The 19,706-nt window shown below is 37.1% G+C and overlaps 1 protein-coding gene across 1 annotated transcript in view; it reads left to right on the top strand.

Annotated features, from left to right (window-relative positions):
* The window catches only part of PCLO (piccolo presynaptic cytomatrix protein), a 359,578-nt gene that overhangs the window by 276,110 nt on the left and 63,762 nt on the right, over window positions 1–19,706 (top strand). The window contains exons 14-18 of the mRNA XM_065667248.1: window positions 676–887; window positions 8,208–8,258; window positions 9,256–9,386; window positions 11,017–11,043; window positions 14,701–14,794. Coding sequence (XP_065523320.1) covers window positions 676–887; window positions 8,208–8,258; window positions 9,256–9,386; window positions 11,017–11,043; window positions 14,701–14,794 — 515 coding nt within the window. The remainder of the gene's footprint in view (window positions 1–675; window positions 888–8,207; window positions 8,259–9,255; window positions 9,387–11,016; window positions 11,044–14,700; window positions 14,795–19,706) is intronic.

Genomic DNA, 19,706 nt, shown 5'->3' with positions numbered 1-19,706 from the left:
ACAAAGGGTAAATTCTCCTCACTTGTTTCCAGAAATCAGGAAGGGCAATCAGACTCCTACCACAGATGCCTCGCCTAGGTGTGTGTAATAAGGAAAGATGAATCAGGGCTTTTGCTCTTCATTTGCTTTCATTTTATTCTGCTTTGATTAATTTTTTGGTTGAAGGTTTTGTGCTCCTTTTCTGTTTATTTTTGTATAAATTATCTCAGGAGCAGAATTCAGTTTTGCTGAATTCCCAGTTGATTAAAAAAAGAAAGAAAGTTGAAATTAAAGCTTGTTAAAATGAAGTTCAGATGCTCGTGAAACTGGACCTGTTCCAAACAGTGAAAGTTAGCACTTTCTTCATTTAGGCCAGTCTTTAAAACTGTAATTTGCTCCAGTATAATTCAGCATGATCAGAAAGATCTATTTTTCTTCAGCTAGAGAATAACCTTCTCAGAAAGCTTGTGAAGTGAGTAACACCAGTTGACAGAGTGTTGAGTAGTAAAATTGGAATTGGGATGTTGATGTTGTGGGGGAAATGTCTGCTTCTTAGAGGTTGCCTTTTGCGTCTTCAAAGTATACAAGCAGATGACATGTAAATTTGTAAAGATCATTATCCTGTTCTGTACCATGGCAAGATGGATTTGAAAGGGCTAGCATTTATCAATACAAAGCTGTCTTACTTTAATCCAGTAGATAAAGCGAAGTCCCCAGGGGTTGATCCCAAACAGCTGGCTGCAGAGCTCCAAAAGGTTTCTCTACAGCAGTCGCCTCTGGTTGCTTCATCAGGAGCCGAAAAGGGATCTCATGTTCACTCTGGAACAACTTCTGCCACCTCCAGTGCTGTTCCCAGCCCTGGTCAGCCCGGTTCTCCCTCAGTGAGCAAAAAGAAGCACAGCAGCAAGGTAAGAAACTTCTCAGTTATGCAGCAATAACACTTCGATGACAAAAAAAACTTCCTAATTTATCTTAGTGTGGCAAGAAATCACAGCACATATTGATGAATTCATTGTTGTGACAGTGATGAGTATTACTGTTAAGATGTAAAATTTGGACAAGGAGAGGAGATTATGCAGTTTATGCAAGGTCGCAAAAGATTGGGCCTTTTCTGAAAATAGATTTCTTGAACTTAGTATTATTGATTTTAAATAAAATAATATCCCTTTTCATTCTTCATTGCTGTTACTTTTTAAGTGCATTCTACATGATGGTGGGGTACTAGTTCCATAGAATAAGCTGAGATTGCTAAAACTGTAATTTCTCTCTCTGTGCTAAGCTACTGTTTGAAATGTTACAAGCTATGGATAGTCATGGGAATACCAAGCATTTCTCTGAAAGCCAGGGAAAGAGTGAAGAATAGATTTACCATCAAAATGTGTTTTGTCACTAGCTAATTCCTGTGAACTTGTTAAGTGTAAGTTCTCATTTTCTTTGCCACGTCCTGTCCATTTCTCAGCTGAACTTCTTTCTCCTTGCGCACCCTCCTGACCATGTAGAAAAGGCAGAGTGGGAATTTAGTAACATTTTTTTCACAGTTGAAACTGAAAACTAGATCATAAAGTCATCTGTCACAGTTTTGCATTTTGTGTCAAAAAAGTTAACACCTGAAGTGCAAATCTTTCCTGTGAAAACTGCATTTGCTTAAGCAATTTGCCAGATCACTAAAGCTGACGGCTGTCCTGAATACCCAGCTTCTCACTGTTTTACTGTTGGAAGCAAAGCTTCACATTGCAAACAAGGTGCTTCCTACATATTTATTTCTCTGTATCTTTACTACTTCTTGGCACTGTCAAGTTCCTACTGCATTATTGGTATGTTTGTGTTTTTGTGCTGTTGAAGCTATGACTGTGATATGAACTACAAACACATTAGGTGCTGTACTGACCCAAATCAGCAAACAGTGCCTTGCTCATTTCAGGTAGCTCTTCTAAATGCTTGCATAACTTTCATGTGAGAAGAAACACAAAAATCTCTTTCATACAGCAACTTAGCAAGTATTGTAAATATTAGTTATACTGTAAATACTGTAAATCGAGAAGTTTGTTTTGGATAGTAGATCTGTCTTGCCACAATTCCAAAGACTTTTAATGAAGTAATTCAGGTCTATGATGCAAAAGTTAAATCCATATGTCAGGATTTACTGCACTTAACTTCAGGGACATGACAGAATTGCCTAATCGTCAGCTAAATAGTTGGTTTCATTACACCTTACTCTGGATATTGTGTGCATCTCCATATGAACCAGTTTGCTACGTGCTTTATGTTTACCAGCAAGAATAATGCACTTCTGAAGTACAATTGATGAGATGGGATGAAACCTGCCAACAAAGTGTGTACACTGCATGGAAGGAGAGGGCAAGACTATTAGTGCAGATGCCACTATCTACACTGAAACCCCTTCCATCTGATTAGATGAATCACACTCCTGAATACACAGCATAGTGCATGGAGATCCATAAATCCTTGATGTGCACTGTATCCTGCAGAGGCACCACTCTTTGTCCACATGAGAAGGCTGGGTTCCCAGCTTTGGCACTGTAGCAGGTCACCTAAAGTTAGAAGCATAAATTTCATTTCCTGCTTCACAAAGGATTTAGTAATCTTTTGTGAAAATTCAGCTGGAGGCTCATAAAGATGAAATAAAAAAATATTAAAACTAATGCCTTTATGTAGGGGATGCAAAAGTCAAAACTAATTAGGTAAATATTTAAAACATTCTTTGCTTATTTCTGAAAATCATGTTGAGAGGCATTTCTTTCATAACAACCATAGCTCTTGTTGATTTGCATAGTTTCTGTTCATTGCCTGCAGGCCAAGTTTATAATGGTGTTGAGCCCTGTTAGAAGAGAAGGCTACTGCTCATCCTTTCTGAAACAACTCTTTGCCTTGGGCTGACAGCATTTCTAGGCAGGCTGCAGGCTTGCCAAAGTATCATGACAGACTAAATATCCAAACTGCCTAGATCTTGGGTTGCTACTGTTCTTATTTTTAGCAAGTAATTCTTTTTTAAAAGCTTTTTGTATAGAATATACACTCCAGAAAAGTCACAGGAGCCTCTTTGATATTCTACAGTGCCGATTCTGTCATATTTAATGTTTTGTACCATTACTACAGAGAGTGATAGTGCATAGCATCAGAACTTGGCATTAGCAAGTTTCACATAAAGGCAATGAGAATCTTCTCCAGCAAGTGTGACAGCATGACAAAGCACAAGCTCTTCTTACATAGGGTGTGTGAGTGCATGCAGAGAGTATCAAGAGAAATTAGTGTGAAATTAGATAAGCCATAACAGCAGAGGTTTAACCTTTTGGGAGCCTTGAGCTGACTGTATCCTGTGCAGACCTGTTTCTTTTGTAATATAAATGCATGATTATTCTACAGCGCAGATTACATCTATGATATAAATGCCCTATAGCAATATTCAATTGTCTTTGTATCTTGAAGAATGGGTTGTTTTTCTAAATCCTCAGATCTTTTAGCTCCTAGAAAAGTCAGCAGTGAAAAGTTGTCCTTTTCAAATTATTCTTCACTGAGACTCAGATAAAGATAGGTACTTATCTGCATCTCTGCCTTTCAGTCGAGATCCAGCTTCAAAGTTGGCCCAGCTCTGAGCTGGGGGTTAGACCAGATGACCTTGAGAGGTCTCTTTCAGCCTAAATTATTCAGGTTTCTTTGATAAATTTGGGTATTTCTTCATGGTCAGTTTTAAACAGGCTGATGTCAGAGAGAAAACAAAATATTTAATATGCTGAATTGCAAACCAATACAGAGGTTTAACGATACAGAAACATAAAAATGCACATTTCTGTTTACAGACAAGTACATGAAAGCAAAGTAGCTAAAACGAACTCCACTTTAACCATCTTTGCAAGTCCCCACACAAGCTTCTAAAAAATTAGAGCATTTAGATTATCCAGCAGGGATTTTGTAACTGCAACACAGCTAACTCCATGTTACTTTGTAGTACTGTCAGTGCTAGTATAAACTGAGGTCAGAACTATTAAAGGAGGAGCCTCTGAGGAAAATTCAAAGGAAAAAAGAGGCTTATAAAAAATGGAAGTAAGGACAGTTGGCCTGGGTAGAGTACAGGGATGTTGTCCGGGAAGCTAGGGACCAGGTTAGGAAGGCTAAGGCCCAGTTAGAATTAAACCTAGCAGGGATGTTAAAGATAACAGGAAGGGATTCTGCAGGTACGTAGCAAACAAAAAACAGACTAGGGACAACATAGGCCCCCTGAGGAAGCTTTTGGGAGAACTGGCTACACAGGATTTGGAGAAGGCTGAGGTTCTGAATGACTTCTTCGCCTCAGTCTTCACTGGCAAAGGCTCTGACTGCACCACCCAGCTCTTAGAAGATAGATGCAGGGACTGTGAGAATGAAGACCTTGGGCCCACTGTGGGAGAGGATCTGGTTCGAGACCATCTTCAAAATCTGAACGTGCACAAGTCCATGGGACCTGATGGAATCCACCCGCGGGTCCTGAAGGAGCTGGCGAATGAAGTTGCTAAGCCACTGGCCATCGTATTTGAAAAATCATGGCAGTCAGGTGAAGTTCCCGATGACTGGAAAAAGGGAAATATAACCCCCATTTTCAAGAAGGGGAAAATGGAAGACCCGGGGAATTACAGACCAGTCAGTCTCACCTCTGTGCCTGGTAAAATCTTGGAGCACATTCTCCTGGAAGGCATGCTAAGGCACATGAAAAACAACAAGGTGCTTGGTGGCAGCCAGCATGGCTTCACTAAGGGGAAATCTTACCTGACCAATTTGGTGGCCTTCTATGATGGGGCTACAGAACTGATGGACAAGGGTAAAGCAGTTGATGTCATCTACCTGGACTTGTACAAAGCGTTTGACACTGTCCCACACAACATCCTTGTCTGTAAATTGGAGAGATATCAATTTGATGGATGGACCACTCGGTGGATGATGAACTGGCTGGATGGCCGCACACAAAGAGCTGTGGTCAATGGCTCGATGTCTGGCTGGAGAACGGTAACGAGTGGTGTCCCTCCGGGGTCGGTGTTGGGACCGGTCTTGTTCAACATCATTGTTGGTGACATGGACAGTGGGATTGAGTGCGCCCTCAGCAAGTTTGCCGATGACACCAAGCTGTGTGGTCCGGTTGATATGCTGGAGGGAAGGGATGCCATCCAGAGGGACCTTGACACGCTTGTAATGTGGGCTGATGCCAACCTTGTGAAGTTCAACCATGCCAAGTGTAAGGTCCTACACCTGGGTTGGAGCAATCCCAGGCACAGCTACAGGTTGGGCAGAGAAGAGATTTAGAGCGGCCCTGCAGAGAAGGACTTGGGGGTGCTGGTCGATGAAAAAATGAACATGAGCCGGCTTCAGTGTGTGCTCGCAGCCCAGAAAGCCAACGCTATCCTGGGCCGCATCAAAAGGAGCGTGACCAGCAGGTTTAAGGAGGTGATCCTGCCCCTCTACTCTGCTCTTGTGAGACCTCACCTGGACTACTGTGTGCAGTTCTCGTGTCCTCAACATAAAAAGGACATGGAACTGCTGGAACAAGTGCAGAGGAGGGCCACGAGGATGATCAGGGGACTGGAGCACCTCCCGTATGAAAACAGGCTGAGAAAGTTGGGGCTGTTCAGCCTGGAGAAGAGAAGGCTGCATGGAGATCTCATAGCAGCCTTCCAGTATCTGAAGGGGGCCTATAGGGATGCTGGGGAGGGACTCTTCGTCAGGGACTGTAGTGACAGGACAAGGGGTAATGGGTTAAAACTTAAACAGGGGAAGTTTAGATTGGATCTAAGGAGGAAATTCTTTCCTGTTAGGGTGGTGAGGCACTGGAATCGGTTGCCCAGGGGGGTTGTGAGTGCTCCATCCTTGGCGGTGTTCACAGCCAGGTTGGATGAAGCCTTGTATGGGATGGTTTAGTGTGAGGTGTCCCTGTCCATGGCAGGGGGGTTGGAACTAGATGATCTTGAGGTCCTTTCCAACCCTAACTATTCTATGATTCTATGATTCTATAATAAAATCCATTCATAGAGGTAAAGTGGAGAAATCTAAGTTATTTAAAGCCTCGCCTTAAAAGTCTGAACGGCTCATAGCAGCCTTCCAGCATCTGAAAGGGGCCTACGAGGTTGCTGGAGAGGGACTCTTCATTAGGGACTGTAATGGTAGGACAAGTGGTAATGGGTTCAATCTGAAACAGGGTAAGTTCAGGTTAGATATAAGGAAGAAGTTATTTACTGTGAGGGTGGTGAGGCACTGGAATGGGTTGCCCAGAGAAGCTGTGACTGCCCCATCCCTGGCAGAGTTCAAGGCCAGGTTGAATGGGGCTTTGAGAAACCTGGTCTAGGGGAAGGTGTCCGTGCCCGTGGCAGGGGTTTGGGACTGAATGATCTTCAAGGTCCCTTCCAACAAACAATTCTATGATTCAGTGCTTAGGTAGTCTCTGTCTTTGGCAAAAGGAGTGAAATTCTCTCTTTGAATATTCTGAAAAGGACCAAGCAAGTTTTAGGAGTAGTTTGCTACCAATCTAAAATATCATTTAATTTTCAGAACATCTTATGAATATTGATGACCTGTTTAGCTGTTAGAGGGATTACACTCCTTTAAAAGCATTGTAAGGTACCAGGAAAAGCTGATTTAAAAAATTTCCATGAGAATTATTTTTAAGAGGCACAGAGATTTCCAAAAAATATCAACATTGATTTGTGGGGTTTTTTTCCTGAAAAAGCTTTTGTTCATAAAGAAGCACATCTAGAATAAGGTAAAGCATGTAAACCAAACAAAAAGTAAGGCAACACAAGACAATTAATATAACTGTATAACTGGCAGGCTTAGACATTTTTTATCCAATGTTTTCATTGCGCTAGTGTTTGGATGGGATTTTCCTGGTTAGTCCTGGTCTGCAAATCTGAGTGACTGAGGGGATGTTTCTTCAACACAAACCTGAAAAGGGTAGTGCATCACCTTAACTTTATGCTCTAGTTTGGGAGACATGAGCTCTGCATTGGCCTAATTTAAAGCAATTCATGTTCAGCTTCCTGAGAAAATCTGTAAGGGTTTTATTGGAGGGCAGGGCAGCACGAAAAAGGCAGAGGGGTTTTACTCTTCTCAGAAAGTGAAAGAAATCTTAATTACACAGAATAGGATGTCAGGATGCTGGTCACATCTGGAAACAGGAAAAGATGACTTCCAGATCAGTCTTCAGAGAACAGTAAGTTTGTCCTTGTTTGTATCCTTTGTTTTCTGCTGCATCAACAAAGGAAGCAGATGTGGAGAGTATGCAAAAATATTCAAATCTTGCTACTGACCTGGGAGCTTTCTTACTTGACTGATCGCTTGCAGATTAGAGGTAGGTCCAGGGTGGCTCAAGGGCACCACCATTTAACAAAACAGCATTGTTGAGAGTTCAGGATTTGAAGCAAATGGTGATATTATTTTCAAACTACTAAAAAAAGGAAGAGAAGAAATGGGGAAATAAAAAGACACTGAGAATTTTATTGTTTTTGTCAGCAACGTAGAGAAGCTCAGTAATACAGAACAGTGACAGAGAGGAACGTGCACTATTATACAGCACTGAAAAGGGAAGGACAGAAAATTTAAATTTCATATCATAGAAAATGTGTGGAGGAATTTGAAGATAAAGTGATGTAACTGAACTGATTATCAGACAACACAGAATAAAGCAAAAAATATTATATGAGATGGCTTGCAATTGCGAAATCCACATATGCACATCACTCAGTTTCATTATCACTCCTTCCACTCTTTCTACATGCTTGCACACAGACACAATTTAAACTGTTGTGACCTTTGTCTTTCAATAGAAATATGGCTGCGTTGTACTTGATGTGGTATTTGGTTTCTCTTTGCTACATTCACATTTGTTAGACAATATTAATGCTATCTGTCTTTTTCTTCCCATGCCCCCCTGTGAGATCAGTCTGCTCAGACTGTAAAGACTTTGCTACTCAGGTTGTCTTATTCTGTACTTGTATGAAGGCTGATCAGAATGGTTGGGCTGGACTTTAAGTGCTGTTAGAATATGATGATCATTAGCTTTGAGCATACAAATTGGAGACAATTAAATGGGTTTTAGAAATCTGTGGTGTTACTACAGTATAAACAACACCTACTGACAAACTTTGAAACTCTATTCTTTCCAGTACAAGTATATTTGAGAGTATGACTATGAGAGTATATATGAGAGTATATGACTATGTATTTGTTTATGTATTTTAATCTGGCAGCCCACAGAAGCTACAAAGTCTGCTTCCCATCCAATCACTGGAGAGATTCAGGTAAATATGTGGTATTTTTTGCTGTGTAAATTGTTGTTGCTACTGGCTGCACTTTTCTGATTAATAAATCTGCAGGAAACAATCTCCATTAATTGATTTCTTATTCAACTCCAACACCTTGAAATGTCACTCATTTAAGTCATTAAATGTCACTCATTAACTCTGTGCTTGATTTTTGCCTCTGTTATTAATGTTGGTTTGTGAAATGCAAAGAGAAAAATAGAAAATGCTTCTGCCCCTGAAGGGGCTAAAACCAGTGAAATTCATTCTAATCTTTAATTTTTGGTCACATATTTTGGTCTACATTTGAGCCAGACTGTTTAGCTTTAAGCAGAGACTGCTGTGGGTTTCTCACAGTGCAATGTACTTATTTCCATGCAATGACAATTTTGTGTTTCTCTCTTATGTGAATTGCCTTTACTCTAGCTTTTTAAAACAATAGAAGTGGGAGCAGCAGAATAAATTAAGCTTATAACTTCCTATAGATTTTTTTGTCTTTTTTTTTTTTCCTTAAATAATCCATATCTCTCTCTTCTGTACTAGCACTAAAGAACTTTCCATAGTATCATAATATCATTCCTGGGGTTGAGCTTCAGGTAGTCAGAATTCATGCAATTCCTACTCAATAAGCCAGCTATTGCTCAGAAACATACCAAGGGTTCAAATTTGGTCTGCTTTTTCCTGGTTGGAATAGATCAATGTGGCTGGGGTTCTCTTTTTTTTGGTTGGTTATGTTGAGTTTTCATAGTTTTTGGTTTTTTTGGGTTTTTTTTAACCAATAGTGGCAGACCTCAAAAGTAAAATTTGTTTCAAGATCCAACATAATATTCTAGCATCTCATTCTAGTCAGGAGAGAGAAAACCAAAACCGTCTAAAATGTGTTTATTTCCAGCCAAATTAAAGGTCTAAAACTTCTTTCATTCAAAGCATTTAGGAGGGTTATTGAATCATTTAGGAAATAACAAGTAAACTTACTGTGCTTATTGCAATTTTCTAGCTTCAAATCAACTATGACAAACATCTTGGCAACCTTATCATCCACATCCTTCAGGCAAGAAACCTTGCTCCCAGAGACAACAACGGCTATTCAGACCCCTTTGTTAAAGTTTATCTTCTTCCAGGGAGAGGGTAAGTGTAGGAGAAATTTTAACTTGAAATTTCTTTTTATTTGGCTTTGTTACTTGTTACTAATAAACAAAACTGAGAGTTATTGCTATAGAAAATCCAGGGGCAACACCAGGAAAAATGGTGGAATTTTGGTAGAGAGCTAGATGATACTCCTAGGAGAATGTTCATTCTTTGCTAATGACCTGAGAGAGTTGATAATAATACCCATAGGGGGTTTTTGTTTGTTTATTAGGTTTTTTTTTCCCAGGTTTCCATTTAAAAATTGTAATACATGCAAAAATATGTATTAACAGCACACTACTGAAATGTACTAAATACATGTAATAGTATCTGCAACACAGAAAGCTACGTTATGTTTAACATAGAATGGTTGCTTCAGCTGAAGACATTTGGGACAAATTTGCAGAATGTATAATACCATATCTGAGATAAATTTGAGGTTGCAGTATATATCAAAGGTGAGAAATACTAGTCAGAAAACGCTCATTCCACGTGACTTTTTTATGACTTTAAGTGCTAAGATGTGTTTTTAGCAATTCTCAAATCTTTTATCTAGTATCTAGACTATGCAAAGCACTAATGATTTTTTCATAATTGCTTTTTTAGAGTCTGTAATTACAAATATTTCATTAGTGTTTCCTTTCAAGGATATGTTTCTGTATCAGCAATATTATAACTCTTTTTTGTGCCCTGAAGTTGCAGAATGTCGTACATATGCATAAGTATGTATGATTTTAATAATCTTGTTGATTTCAGTGACACAGTAGATGTACTAGGTAAACTAAGCTGATGTATCAGATTTCATATTGCAAAGACAAATTCCTGTAAACTTTTCTGCTTGTGTAATCATACTCATCCTTAAAGACACTCAGGCTAGGACCATGCAACTAAAACTGTATTTCTGTTCTATTCAAAGTAACAAGAAAGTAGATACTCAGGTCACAGTACAGCATTTTGGCATATGGACAAGCACCACTAGAAGTGCATGAATGGTACAATTAAAGGCATGTGTATTCTTTTGTAGATCTAATTCCAGCTATGCAGCATTCAATATTGTTCAGTGGCATTGGGCCCAAACCTATTACTGAATATAATGCGAACAGGTCCTAAGTCTTGAGGGGCTTTTAAATGCATTTAAGAGTCTTGTGAAATATTTATCAAATCAATCTTACCGGGAATTTTGACAAGTAAATTTGCTAATCTAGAAGTAAGACTTGGAACTAGAGAGATGTTCATCCTGTGGAGGTCTAAGCCAGGTCTGGGTATAGGTTTAAACTTGCTGCCAAGTAATGAAGAATTGGATTTTTGTTTTCTTTGGTTTCATTGTTTTAAAACATGGCACTCTTATGGTTTTGCATGTAGATTTAGGCTTTAGGGAATAACAGAAACTAAGAGCTGCTCAGAAGTTCCCAACTTCTTTTTTTCTGAAAGAAGAAACCTGAATTTCTACTGAATACCTTTTATCTGTAGTTCAGTCCATGCTAGACTTCTTATTCTTACTAATGCCTCTATTTTCGTTGATTCTGATGCTAGGAACTACCCATTATTCACGTTTTCTTTAATCTCTGTTCTCATTGTCTCTCACACTGCTTCCTCTGTGTTCCTAACTCTGTAAATCCTGGGTATGCAGGCAAGTCATGGTTGTCCAAAATGCAAGGTAGAGTGTACTATGTTCCAATTTTATTCTTTCATTTTTGTATGCATGCATTATACAATAAGCCTGTGTGTTGAACTATAGATTTCTGTTGAATTCTGGTGGCATGAAATTGTAGCATTGGTTTTGCTGTTCATTCTGTAATGAACAAGTCAGGAGGAACTGGAAACAAGTCATTAATGCTCCTTGCTGCAGTAATATTCTAGGGCCAAACTCTGATGACAAACAGTCTTTCTTTCAAACTCTAAAAGAATTTAGTTCAGAGATATCTAAAAATTCATTCTCACCAAAAGTTGCAAAATAATTGTGAACTTCTATCAAGATTTTGAGAGATGTTACTGCCAAGATAAACAGGCACAGTTCAGAAACGAAATTGAATATTTTTCTCTATATACCTTGTGCAGTGTATAGACATTAAATCCAGTTATAATTCTATCTAATTGCCCAGCTGGCTTTAAAGCTGCTTTAACGGGTAAATGGTTATTTATGGTAAGCAAAGTTAAATTTTTAATTATTGAAATTACTAATGCTTTGCTTATCCAGGAATTGGAAACATAAAACAAAACTTTATTCTCAATATATGCTGGTATCAGCCCAGGCTAAATGCATAAGAATAGTAATTCAACTTAAGCTATATATTTAAAAGTAGAAACCTGACCAAACAAGTCAGTAGATTTATTTCAATAAACAGATCTTCTCTACCATGACTGTTTCTTCATAAAACGGATTATTTAATGGATATGTTTAAATGCCACATTTTATATTGTTACTCTATTATACATTTTTAATTGTACTTTCACTTGCATCATGTATTAATAAACTATAGTTAAGGAAGCATAGAGAAATGATAAAGAAAAGAGTAATGCAGTTTGCATCTTTTCACTCAGCATGCTCTGTGAATTTCAAATGCAAATTATTTCATACATTCCATACCAGGTATTGACTGGTTTACTGAATACATTTTATGAAAGCGTGTCCATCTATTAACCACAAATTTGGGTTGAAGGTGCCATCAGTGGTATGAACTTAACGTATTTCCGAGTTCCTTCCCTTCAGAGAGTTAGAAGCCTTCAGCTGCCATCCAGCTCAACCTGCATCAGCACCTCCTTAGAAGTGGTCAAGGTCTCCTGCTTCTCTCTGCAACAGATTCTGACCATAGGTTAACATGAATGTGGCCTAACTCCACTCTTGCCAGTTTAGACCCAGATATTTTATAGAATTCACTGGAAATACTTCAGAATCAGTGTTAGCAACACATTTACCTTTTGTCACTGCCAGCTCTGAAATCCAGCACTGCCTGAATCACCTTCTCACCTATTTCTGAAAAAAATCAGAAACTTTGAAAAGGTGATGAAGTTATAATAGTGCAAAAGGAAATCCATGAAAGGAAAGGAATATCTTGTTGTTTTCTTGGCTGAGTGCACAAAGGATCCTTTCCTGCTTTCTTCAAAGATGAAAGTTTATCAGTTACTTAAAAACAGTAGATCATATATTTAGACAGGCCCTATCTGTGTAATACTATCCTGGCTTAGTTAAGGTAAGAATTGAGTTGCTCTGAGTGTACGAGGAGTTTGGATAAGTTAGTATTTCATTAATGGTTGATTAGAGTAGACATTCATTTGAGGAGTACTGTGAGTCAAGAAAGAGAGACAGATGTTGCCAGTCCAGCTGTCACTTGCCCATGTCTCATGTCCCCATACAGGTCAGTCAAATCTCATTAATGCTTTGAATGATGGGGATACTTAGAGCAGAGTGGGAAAAGAAGGGAAAGGTGGGAAAAGTGCATTGCTGAATAGGATTTGCCATCAAAATTTAGTTTCTAAAAGGATTCAGATTTTATATTTCAGCCTTCCTACCAAGATATGCAAAGTAATAACTTTTTGAGAGTTTCTTTTTCATATGTCCTTGGTCCACCTAGATTTTAATTCATCCTTTTCTTACTGACACACAATATAAAAAAATAAATCTCCTTTTTTACTTTTTCCATCAATAATACATCATTGTATGACATGGCTGACAGAACAGGTTGAACTGTGGAGAGTTGCCACTTTCTTCTCATAAGCAGCAGTAGACAGATACTTTGTTTCATGAGTCCCAATGCCTTTCACATTTTTCAAGAAACTGGAAGACAGTGGATGGCATGTTTTGCGAGAAAATAAATGGAACTGCATAGAATGACTATAGCAAAATGTAAGAGCAAAAATAACTGCAAGTCCCTTTCATTAAAGGGCATTATTCTAGTAGACAGGTTGGATATGGCCATCCCTTTTTGGAGAATAGGGCCACTAGACACTCTAGAGTAATTGGACGGCAGCACTGCACAGTTGAATTGAGTCTGTAGGGTGAAATTACTGGTTCTGATGACCCAACATTGATATATGTGTGTCAGTAAAAATATGTGTCTTTCACATAACCTTAATTCAAGTCTGCTCAAATCTGGCACCATGCATGGTACACCACTAGTGACTAGCTGATTAAATTAGTCCCTCGAGTGCATCTTCTGAGTTAATCTCATATGAGACGAATGTAGTATATTAGCTGTGAGACCATGCCACAGTATGAACCAAAACACAGTTCAATCAAAAGTCAGAAGTAAGAATTAGGAGAACAACACACCACCAAAAATTAATAGGGGATCCATAAAAGAGGGCAGATACGGGTCATTCTGTGCTGTTTGGCCTTAGTGCTGGTGAACAGTCCTGGGCACATTTAATTTATTAATAGGTATAGCACATCAGTCTTTTAACGTATAGTGGTTTCGAACAAAAGACAAAGGGCAGATGTCTCACAGACTGGCAAAAAGAGTTTCTTAACCTTGTTTTTTTAAAGTATTAAGAGCTTCTGATGTTTTTTACACAGCTCTTTCAAGGTGTCCATTAAAATTTATGTTAAAATAAAACTGGAATGGAAGCAAATCTGACATCAAAGCTTAGTGAGCTAGATTAATCCATATTCTGTTAAAGGTTAGTGTATTGCTTCCTCCATTCTCAGGAAATGCAAAGTACCATAGAAAGCACTACCAATTCTTTTTAAAAACATATTATGCAGCCAAAGTCTTTAGTCTTGGCTATTGATAAAAACAATCATGAGCTTGATGCACTTCTGTGTTTGTTTCCAGTAGAGTTAGAGACATATACAGAGAACAGGATCAATAAGAAATTAGTGTTTCTATCATTAACAGGATATTAGTTGCCCTCTGGCATTCATTAAACATTCTTGTGAGATGGAGCTCCTGTAATTAGACTGCAACCTATAGATATAATGGATTCACGCTACTTTTGAAGTACTAATAGGAGAATGGTCTTGGAAAAGAAATCAATGCATTATCACTTCAGTTTATAATCAAACCCCAACATCTACAATGCAAGAACAAAGCATATGTGTGTGTGCTGACTGATGCTTTATACTGAAACAGTTGTAGGCAAAGCTAGCCACCTAAAGAGTCAGAAGATGTTTTAAAAGACCATGTTGGGAAAAACTACTAAATAAAGCCCCTGAAACCCAAAGGCTGTCATTGTCCTCTTGCAGCCCTGAGTTGTTGCTGAAAGGGAGATGCAATTCTTTTCTTTTTTCATTTTGTGGGTGCTTTTTTTGTTGCATTAGAACTGAAAGAAACACTAGATCACTAATGTAATGTTTCCTTCCTTTGTTCAAATTCAGTGCCGAGTACAAGCGGAGAACTAAGTACATACAGAAAAGCTTGAATCCTGAGTGGAATCAGACAGTCATTTACAAAAATATCTCCATGGAGCAGGTGCGTCACTGGTAGTACTGTTCAGTGCAATTTGCTGCTTTATTATTTGTATGATGTGCAGTGCTTACTGTGAAGAGAGCAGAGCTGCTGGCAATTCTATGAGCCCTTGTAAAATCTTGCCAGATTCAGGAGAAATGTGGAACTATTCCCTTGGCTCTGATAGAGCTTACTATATCAATACTCTTTTCTTGTGCTGTCTACTCATAAAAATGGTAAGTTATGGGATTACACTTATAATCGTGTCATAAGTACAGATGTGGCAACTTAAAAAATGATAATGGAATACATGGAGGGAATAAATTAAGCCATAAATTTCTGAAGTGGATTCAGAAATCACTGCCACTCTTCATTCCAAAAGGCATGCAAGCTCACACAAAACACAGGTCCTACCATTTTCTTATTCAAAAATATTTATAAAATTTAAAGATATAGATTTAGCAGGAATTTACAGAAATGGGCTTAAAATATGAATCACCTGAAAAAAAAAAAGATATTTAATTTCCTTTTTATAGAAAGATTTAACTCAGATCTGGGAAAGAAGTTTTTCTTTCTTGGTGGCTTCCTAACTATGAACTACATGGTTGGCTGGGGCAATACGAAGAAATTGAGTCTTCTTTTAGTCCGTCTCCCCTTTTAAAGGGACCTTTTGCTATTTGAAGAAGGCATAATGAACAAAATTATGATCAGTCCATTTGTTTAAATTATGAAGTATATTTTATAGATTAATAGATCTGTATACAGTGCTAAATCTTTTTTATTCTCTTAGTGTTTTTTCTTAATAATTTCAACTTCATTTCCCAAGATCTTTTAATCTTTCAGTACTTCTTCAAAAAGCCCAGAATGACCAGACTCTTTAATGAATAGATTTCCCTATGTTTTTAATATGCTTCTCCAACACAACACCAAGACCTAAAGATTATCTTCCTAATTTAAAATTTCATTATTCATTCTTCTTGTTCTTTAAGAGGAACATAGATTAAGATACTAATTTTGGAGTGTGGAGCAAAACCCTTCCCACTGAGGACTTGCATGGTTGCTAATGCTATCTACACCTCTGAACTTAACAGGCAGTAGCTCAGATTTACTTCAAAGGTGCACTGTTGTATGCAGTGGTTTGCTGGGTTTTGCATGCTGTTTCGTGTAGGCTTGCAGAAATAGTAGCCCTAGGTTTTCTGAGTTTTCTGAAAAGTTTTAGTAAGTCTTAGCAATATTTCCAAACTGAACTTTCCATTTAAGAAAAGGTCTTTAGTTTGCTTAATTTGTTTTCAGATTCTGCTGTGACATTTTATAGAGCTGTACTTAAGAGTACCTGGATGGTGAACATTCAATAGCTGTTTGATAATTTTAAATTGGATGGAGATCTTAGTATAGGATTTCTTGGACAGAGATTTTAATGACAAAAAATCTCCTAATATCTTTGATGTCAGTTTTTGGACTCTTATGTGATGAAATTTGCCTTCGGGTCACATCAGAATTCTTGGAACTTTTGCTTTTTATTTGCAAATCTCCTCCCTTTCCCTTCATCTGAGACTGTTACTCAGTGCTTATAATAATAAGTGTGTCAGCTTCACCTGAGCATCACATATGTTGTATATTTTGTCCTCATTTCATATCAAAGTGTGTGGAGAGGACAATATTTCCTTCCACACTTTCCCATGCCTTGTATCTAGTACTAAGATACTGGCGTGAGTGATTCTATAAAATTCAGTGCCCTGGCTTAGTAAAATAAAGTAAAGCATATTTCTAAATCACGAAATGATACCTTGCTGGTGAAAAGTACCCTCTACAGTTTGAAGAACTATCACGATGCAACAGGATATCATTTGCACTCATAGCCCTCATGAATGGATATTTCAAAATAGGAATATAAAGAGAAGTACAGGACAACTGTGAAAGACTGCGAATGAGTGTTATGGTCACCAAAAAAGCAAAACTGAACCATATACTAAGTTAAGTTACACAGAGTTAGCAGTATAAATTAATGAACCTTTATAAATATTATTTCTTCAAAGAAGCATTTCCTTTCCCTCCATCAAAGCCTGAGTTGCTTACTGACAGCAAATAAATATTATTAAAAAATTCCTAATATAGTCTTTTTAGTGTCACTGTCTAGACTTTAGCTGGTTATGCAATTTTTCATTTTCCTTTTCTTTTTCATAGCCTAGCTGGTATTAAAGTGAAAACAATTATGGGAAATAGATTGCTCTTTGAAATGAAACGGACTTTTTCAAGGTCAGAATGATTAGTTTTATCATGTAGCAAATTCTGCTTTGGCAGCTGGAGAAAAAAATAAATTAAACTGTGACTGTTTAGTAGTTTCAGGTTTTTGTTAAGTAATAAAGTGGAGATAATTACAATTTGAGAGGAAGACCAAGTACACACATTGCAAATATTATATAATAACTGCTAACTCTTGTCAAATATCCTCTCAGAGCATGAAAGAAAGCATTAGAATGATTTAAGGAGAAGATGGTAAAAGATGAAAGTTCAGTTGCTGGTCAGACTGTTGGCATAATATATGACCACAGTATAAGGTGTGGCTTTGTTTATCTGAATTCTTTACTTGTCAGAAAGCAAGAAAAATTATTTCCTTAAATGATGGATATGATTCATTAAAGCAAATAGCTTTTGTTATAGTTCATGTCCTTTAATTCAAGGTAATACATTTAGAAAGAGTAATATTTTCAAAGTCCCTGAGTGATGTAAGAGCCTGTCTTATTTCCAAAAATAAGAAAAACTTTCTTATGAATCAGTAAGGTATGTAAATCTTGCTTAATATCTTCGACAAGAGAAAAAAAGTTTCTAAGTGACCTAGCAAAAGCCTTTTGTCCTCTCACTTACTGAAGAATAGGAATATAGAGAAGAGTACAATAAAATGTTAAACATGAATGTAAACACAAGTAGGTATAATGCATGATAGAATACAACACTTTCGTTTCTACTCATCAAATATCTTGACTAGGACTGCAATCTTTTATATTATTTCTGAAGTAATTATAGGAATTTACTTTCAGTGTAGGAGAAAACCAAACTTCATTAAAATTATTTTTCTTCATGCAAATTTGTGTATGAGATTTTCAAGGAATATGTATTAAATATTTCAAGTAATACATATTTGGTTACATAGACCCTCATCTTTAAAAACACCCTGTAATCTCCAGATGTTTGAAACAAGAAACAGACACTTCTGTACATGTGGTGTTGGTGATGTCTTCTGTAAGAGAAAATATTATTCACATTGACTGTTTCTACATATTCCTTCATTTTTTTTAAAATTATGTTTGTCCACAGCAGCCAAAAGATAACTGGAGTTCACATGTGGTAATATGCTTTTAGGTGGGCTTTTATTATTTAATTTTAATTTATATTTTTATTTTTAGTTTTTCCACAAAAGCCTGAAATTAGGTGCAATACTTTTTTTCAGAATATTCTAGAAACTCAGATGAGGTTCACAATGTGTGCACTGCTTGCTGTATTTTAGGGAGACTTTCTTATTTTCATGTTGACACATTTCCCACTTGCAGAAACGTGTGGTCAGATGGATACTGGGTTTCTACAACACATTTAAATATTGCTGTTGGTTAAATTCCTGATGGGGATGTGAACTTCTGGCTTCATGACCTGAACCTGTGTGATGTAAGGCAGAAAACGCTACTTTGCTGTGATGGTATAATGACTGCTTTTAAAATCACTAGCCATTGAGTCTCCTTTGCCTTCAGTAGCGGTACATAAATATATTTTCATAAAGGCAAATTTTGTTCCTCTTTGAAACTCAATTCTATGGTTTCATGCACTCTGCCTAATAAAGCTCTTTTGATGGTTCTTCATTGTCATAATATTTTATAAAAGCTTTATTAACTAAGAGGATTAAAATAGCTCAAAGAAATACAGAGTACTGCAAGTTTTCAGCACAATTTTATTATCATAATGATACAAAGAAGCTGGAAAAGTAAGGTTGAAGTTACTTGTAAATCTTCTCTATTTTTCCTCTTTCCACCAAAATCCTTCAAATCTTAGTTTTGGTGGTTTTTCTTTCCTTTCCTGGATCAGTACATTGTTCTCTCTATCCTTGAACAGTCATCACTTGAAACAAGAAGACATGTCCTCCCAAACCAGCCACAATTAAGACAATATTTTTCTGAAATTACTTGTGCTATATTATTTGTAATACTTTTCTGAAATTATTTATGCTACACTATTCCCCTTTTTTAAAGGGTAAAAATACATATAATTTGTATAGCATCTACCAGGAAATTATATCATCTAGGAAGCAAAAAGTAGCCTGGATCAGTGGCTGATCAACTCATTTTTTCATCTTATTTTTCCAGGTTATTTTTCATGTTGCAGTTTTGATACTGTCTTGGAACAGTAAAGAAAAGGAATTTTATTCAGTCAAGGAAATATTCTATAGAGGATGCTCCAAAGAGGCTGTTTTTGTTCAATTTTTTTCCTTAATTTTTCCAGGATTATTTTAAAAGTATATTTAAGAAGAATGATGCCTAATTATGTACAGATAAAGCAGAAAGATTAAAGAATTGCTCTCAATTTTATTTTTTTTCAATCTTAGATTTCTAGTTATGTTGTCTTCTTAAAGAATACGTTGTTAATGCTAAACATAGTACAATTCCCATTTGTGTGGGGTTACCAGGATATGCTGATTTAAACCTGTTTTTCAAAGACACTGGCTTTGTATAGTTGCTCATTTTTCTAAAGGTAGCTGGAAGCAGAAGATATTTCAAATACAGAATAATGAGATGAAATTATCATTTAAAGGCAAATTAAAGGTATTAAGAACTGACTGAATCTGTTGCATTAAACCAAGGGGCATTGGAAGTAAATGGCAAAAAGTGCTTTTCTTGAAAGTATATATAATATGTATACTAAATGGTGTAGTTTAGACTTTGAACAATGA

The sequence above is a fragment of the Lathamus discolor genome, chromosome 1 (assembly GCF_037157495.1).
Source record: "Lathamus discolor isolate bLatDis1 chromosome 1, bLatDis1.hap1, whole genome shotgun sequence".
In the NCBI taxonomy this organism is placed as follows: domain Eukaryota; kingdom Metazoa; phylum Chordata; class Aves; order Psittaciformes; family Psittacidae; genus Lathamus; species Lathamus discolor.
This window is presented reverse-complemented; position numbering and strand designations above follow the sequence as displayed.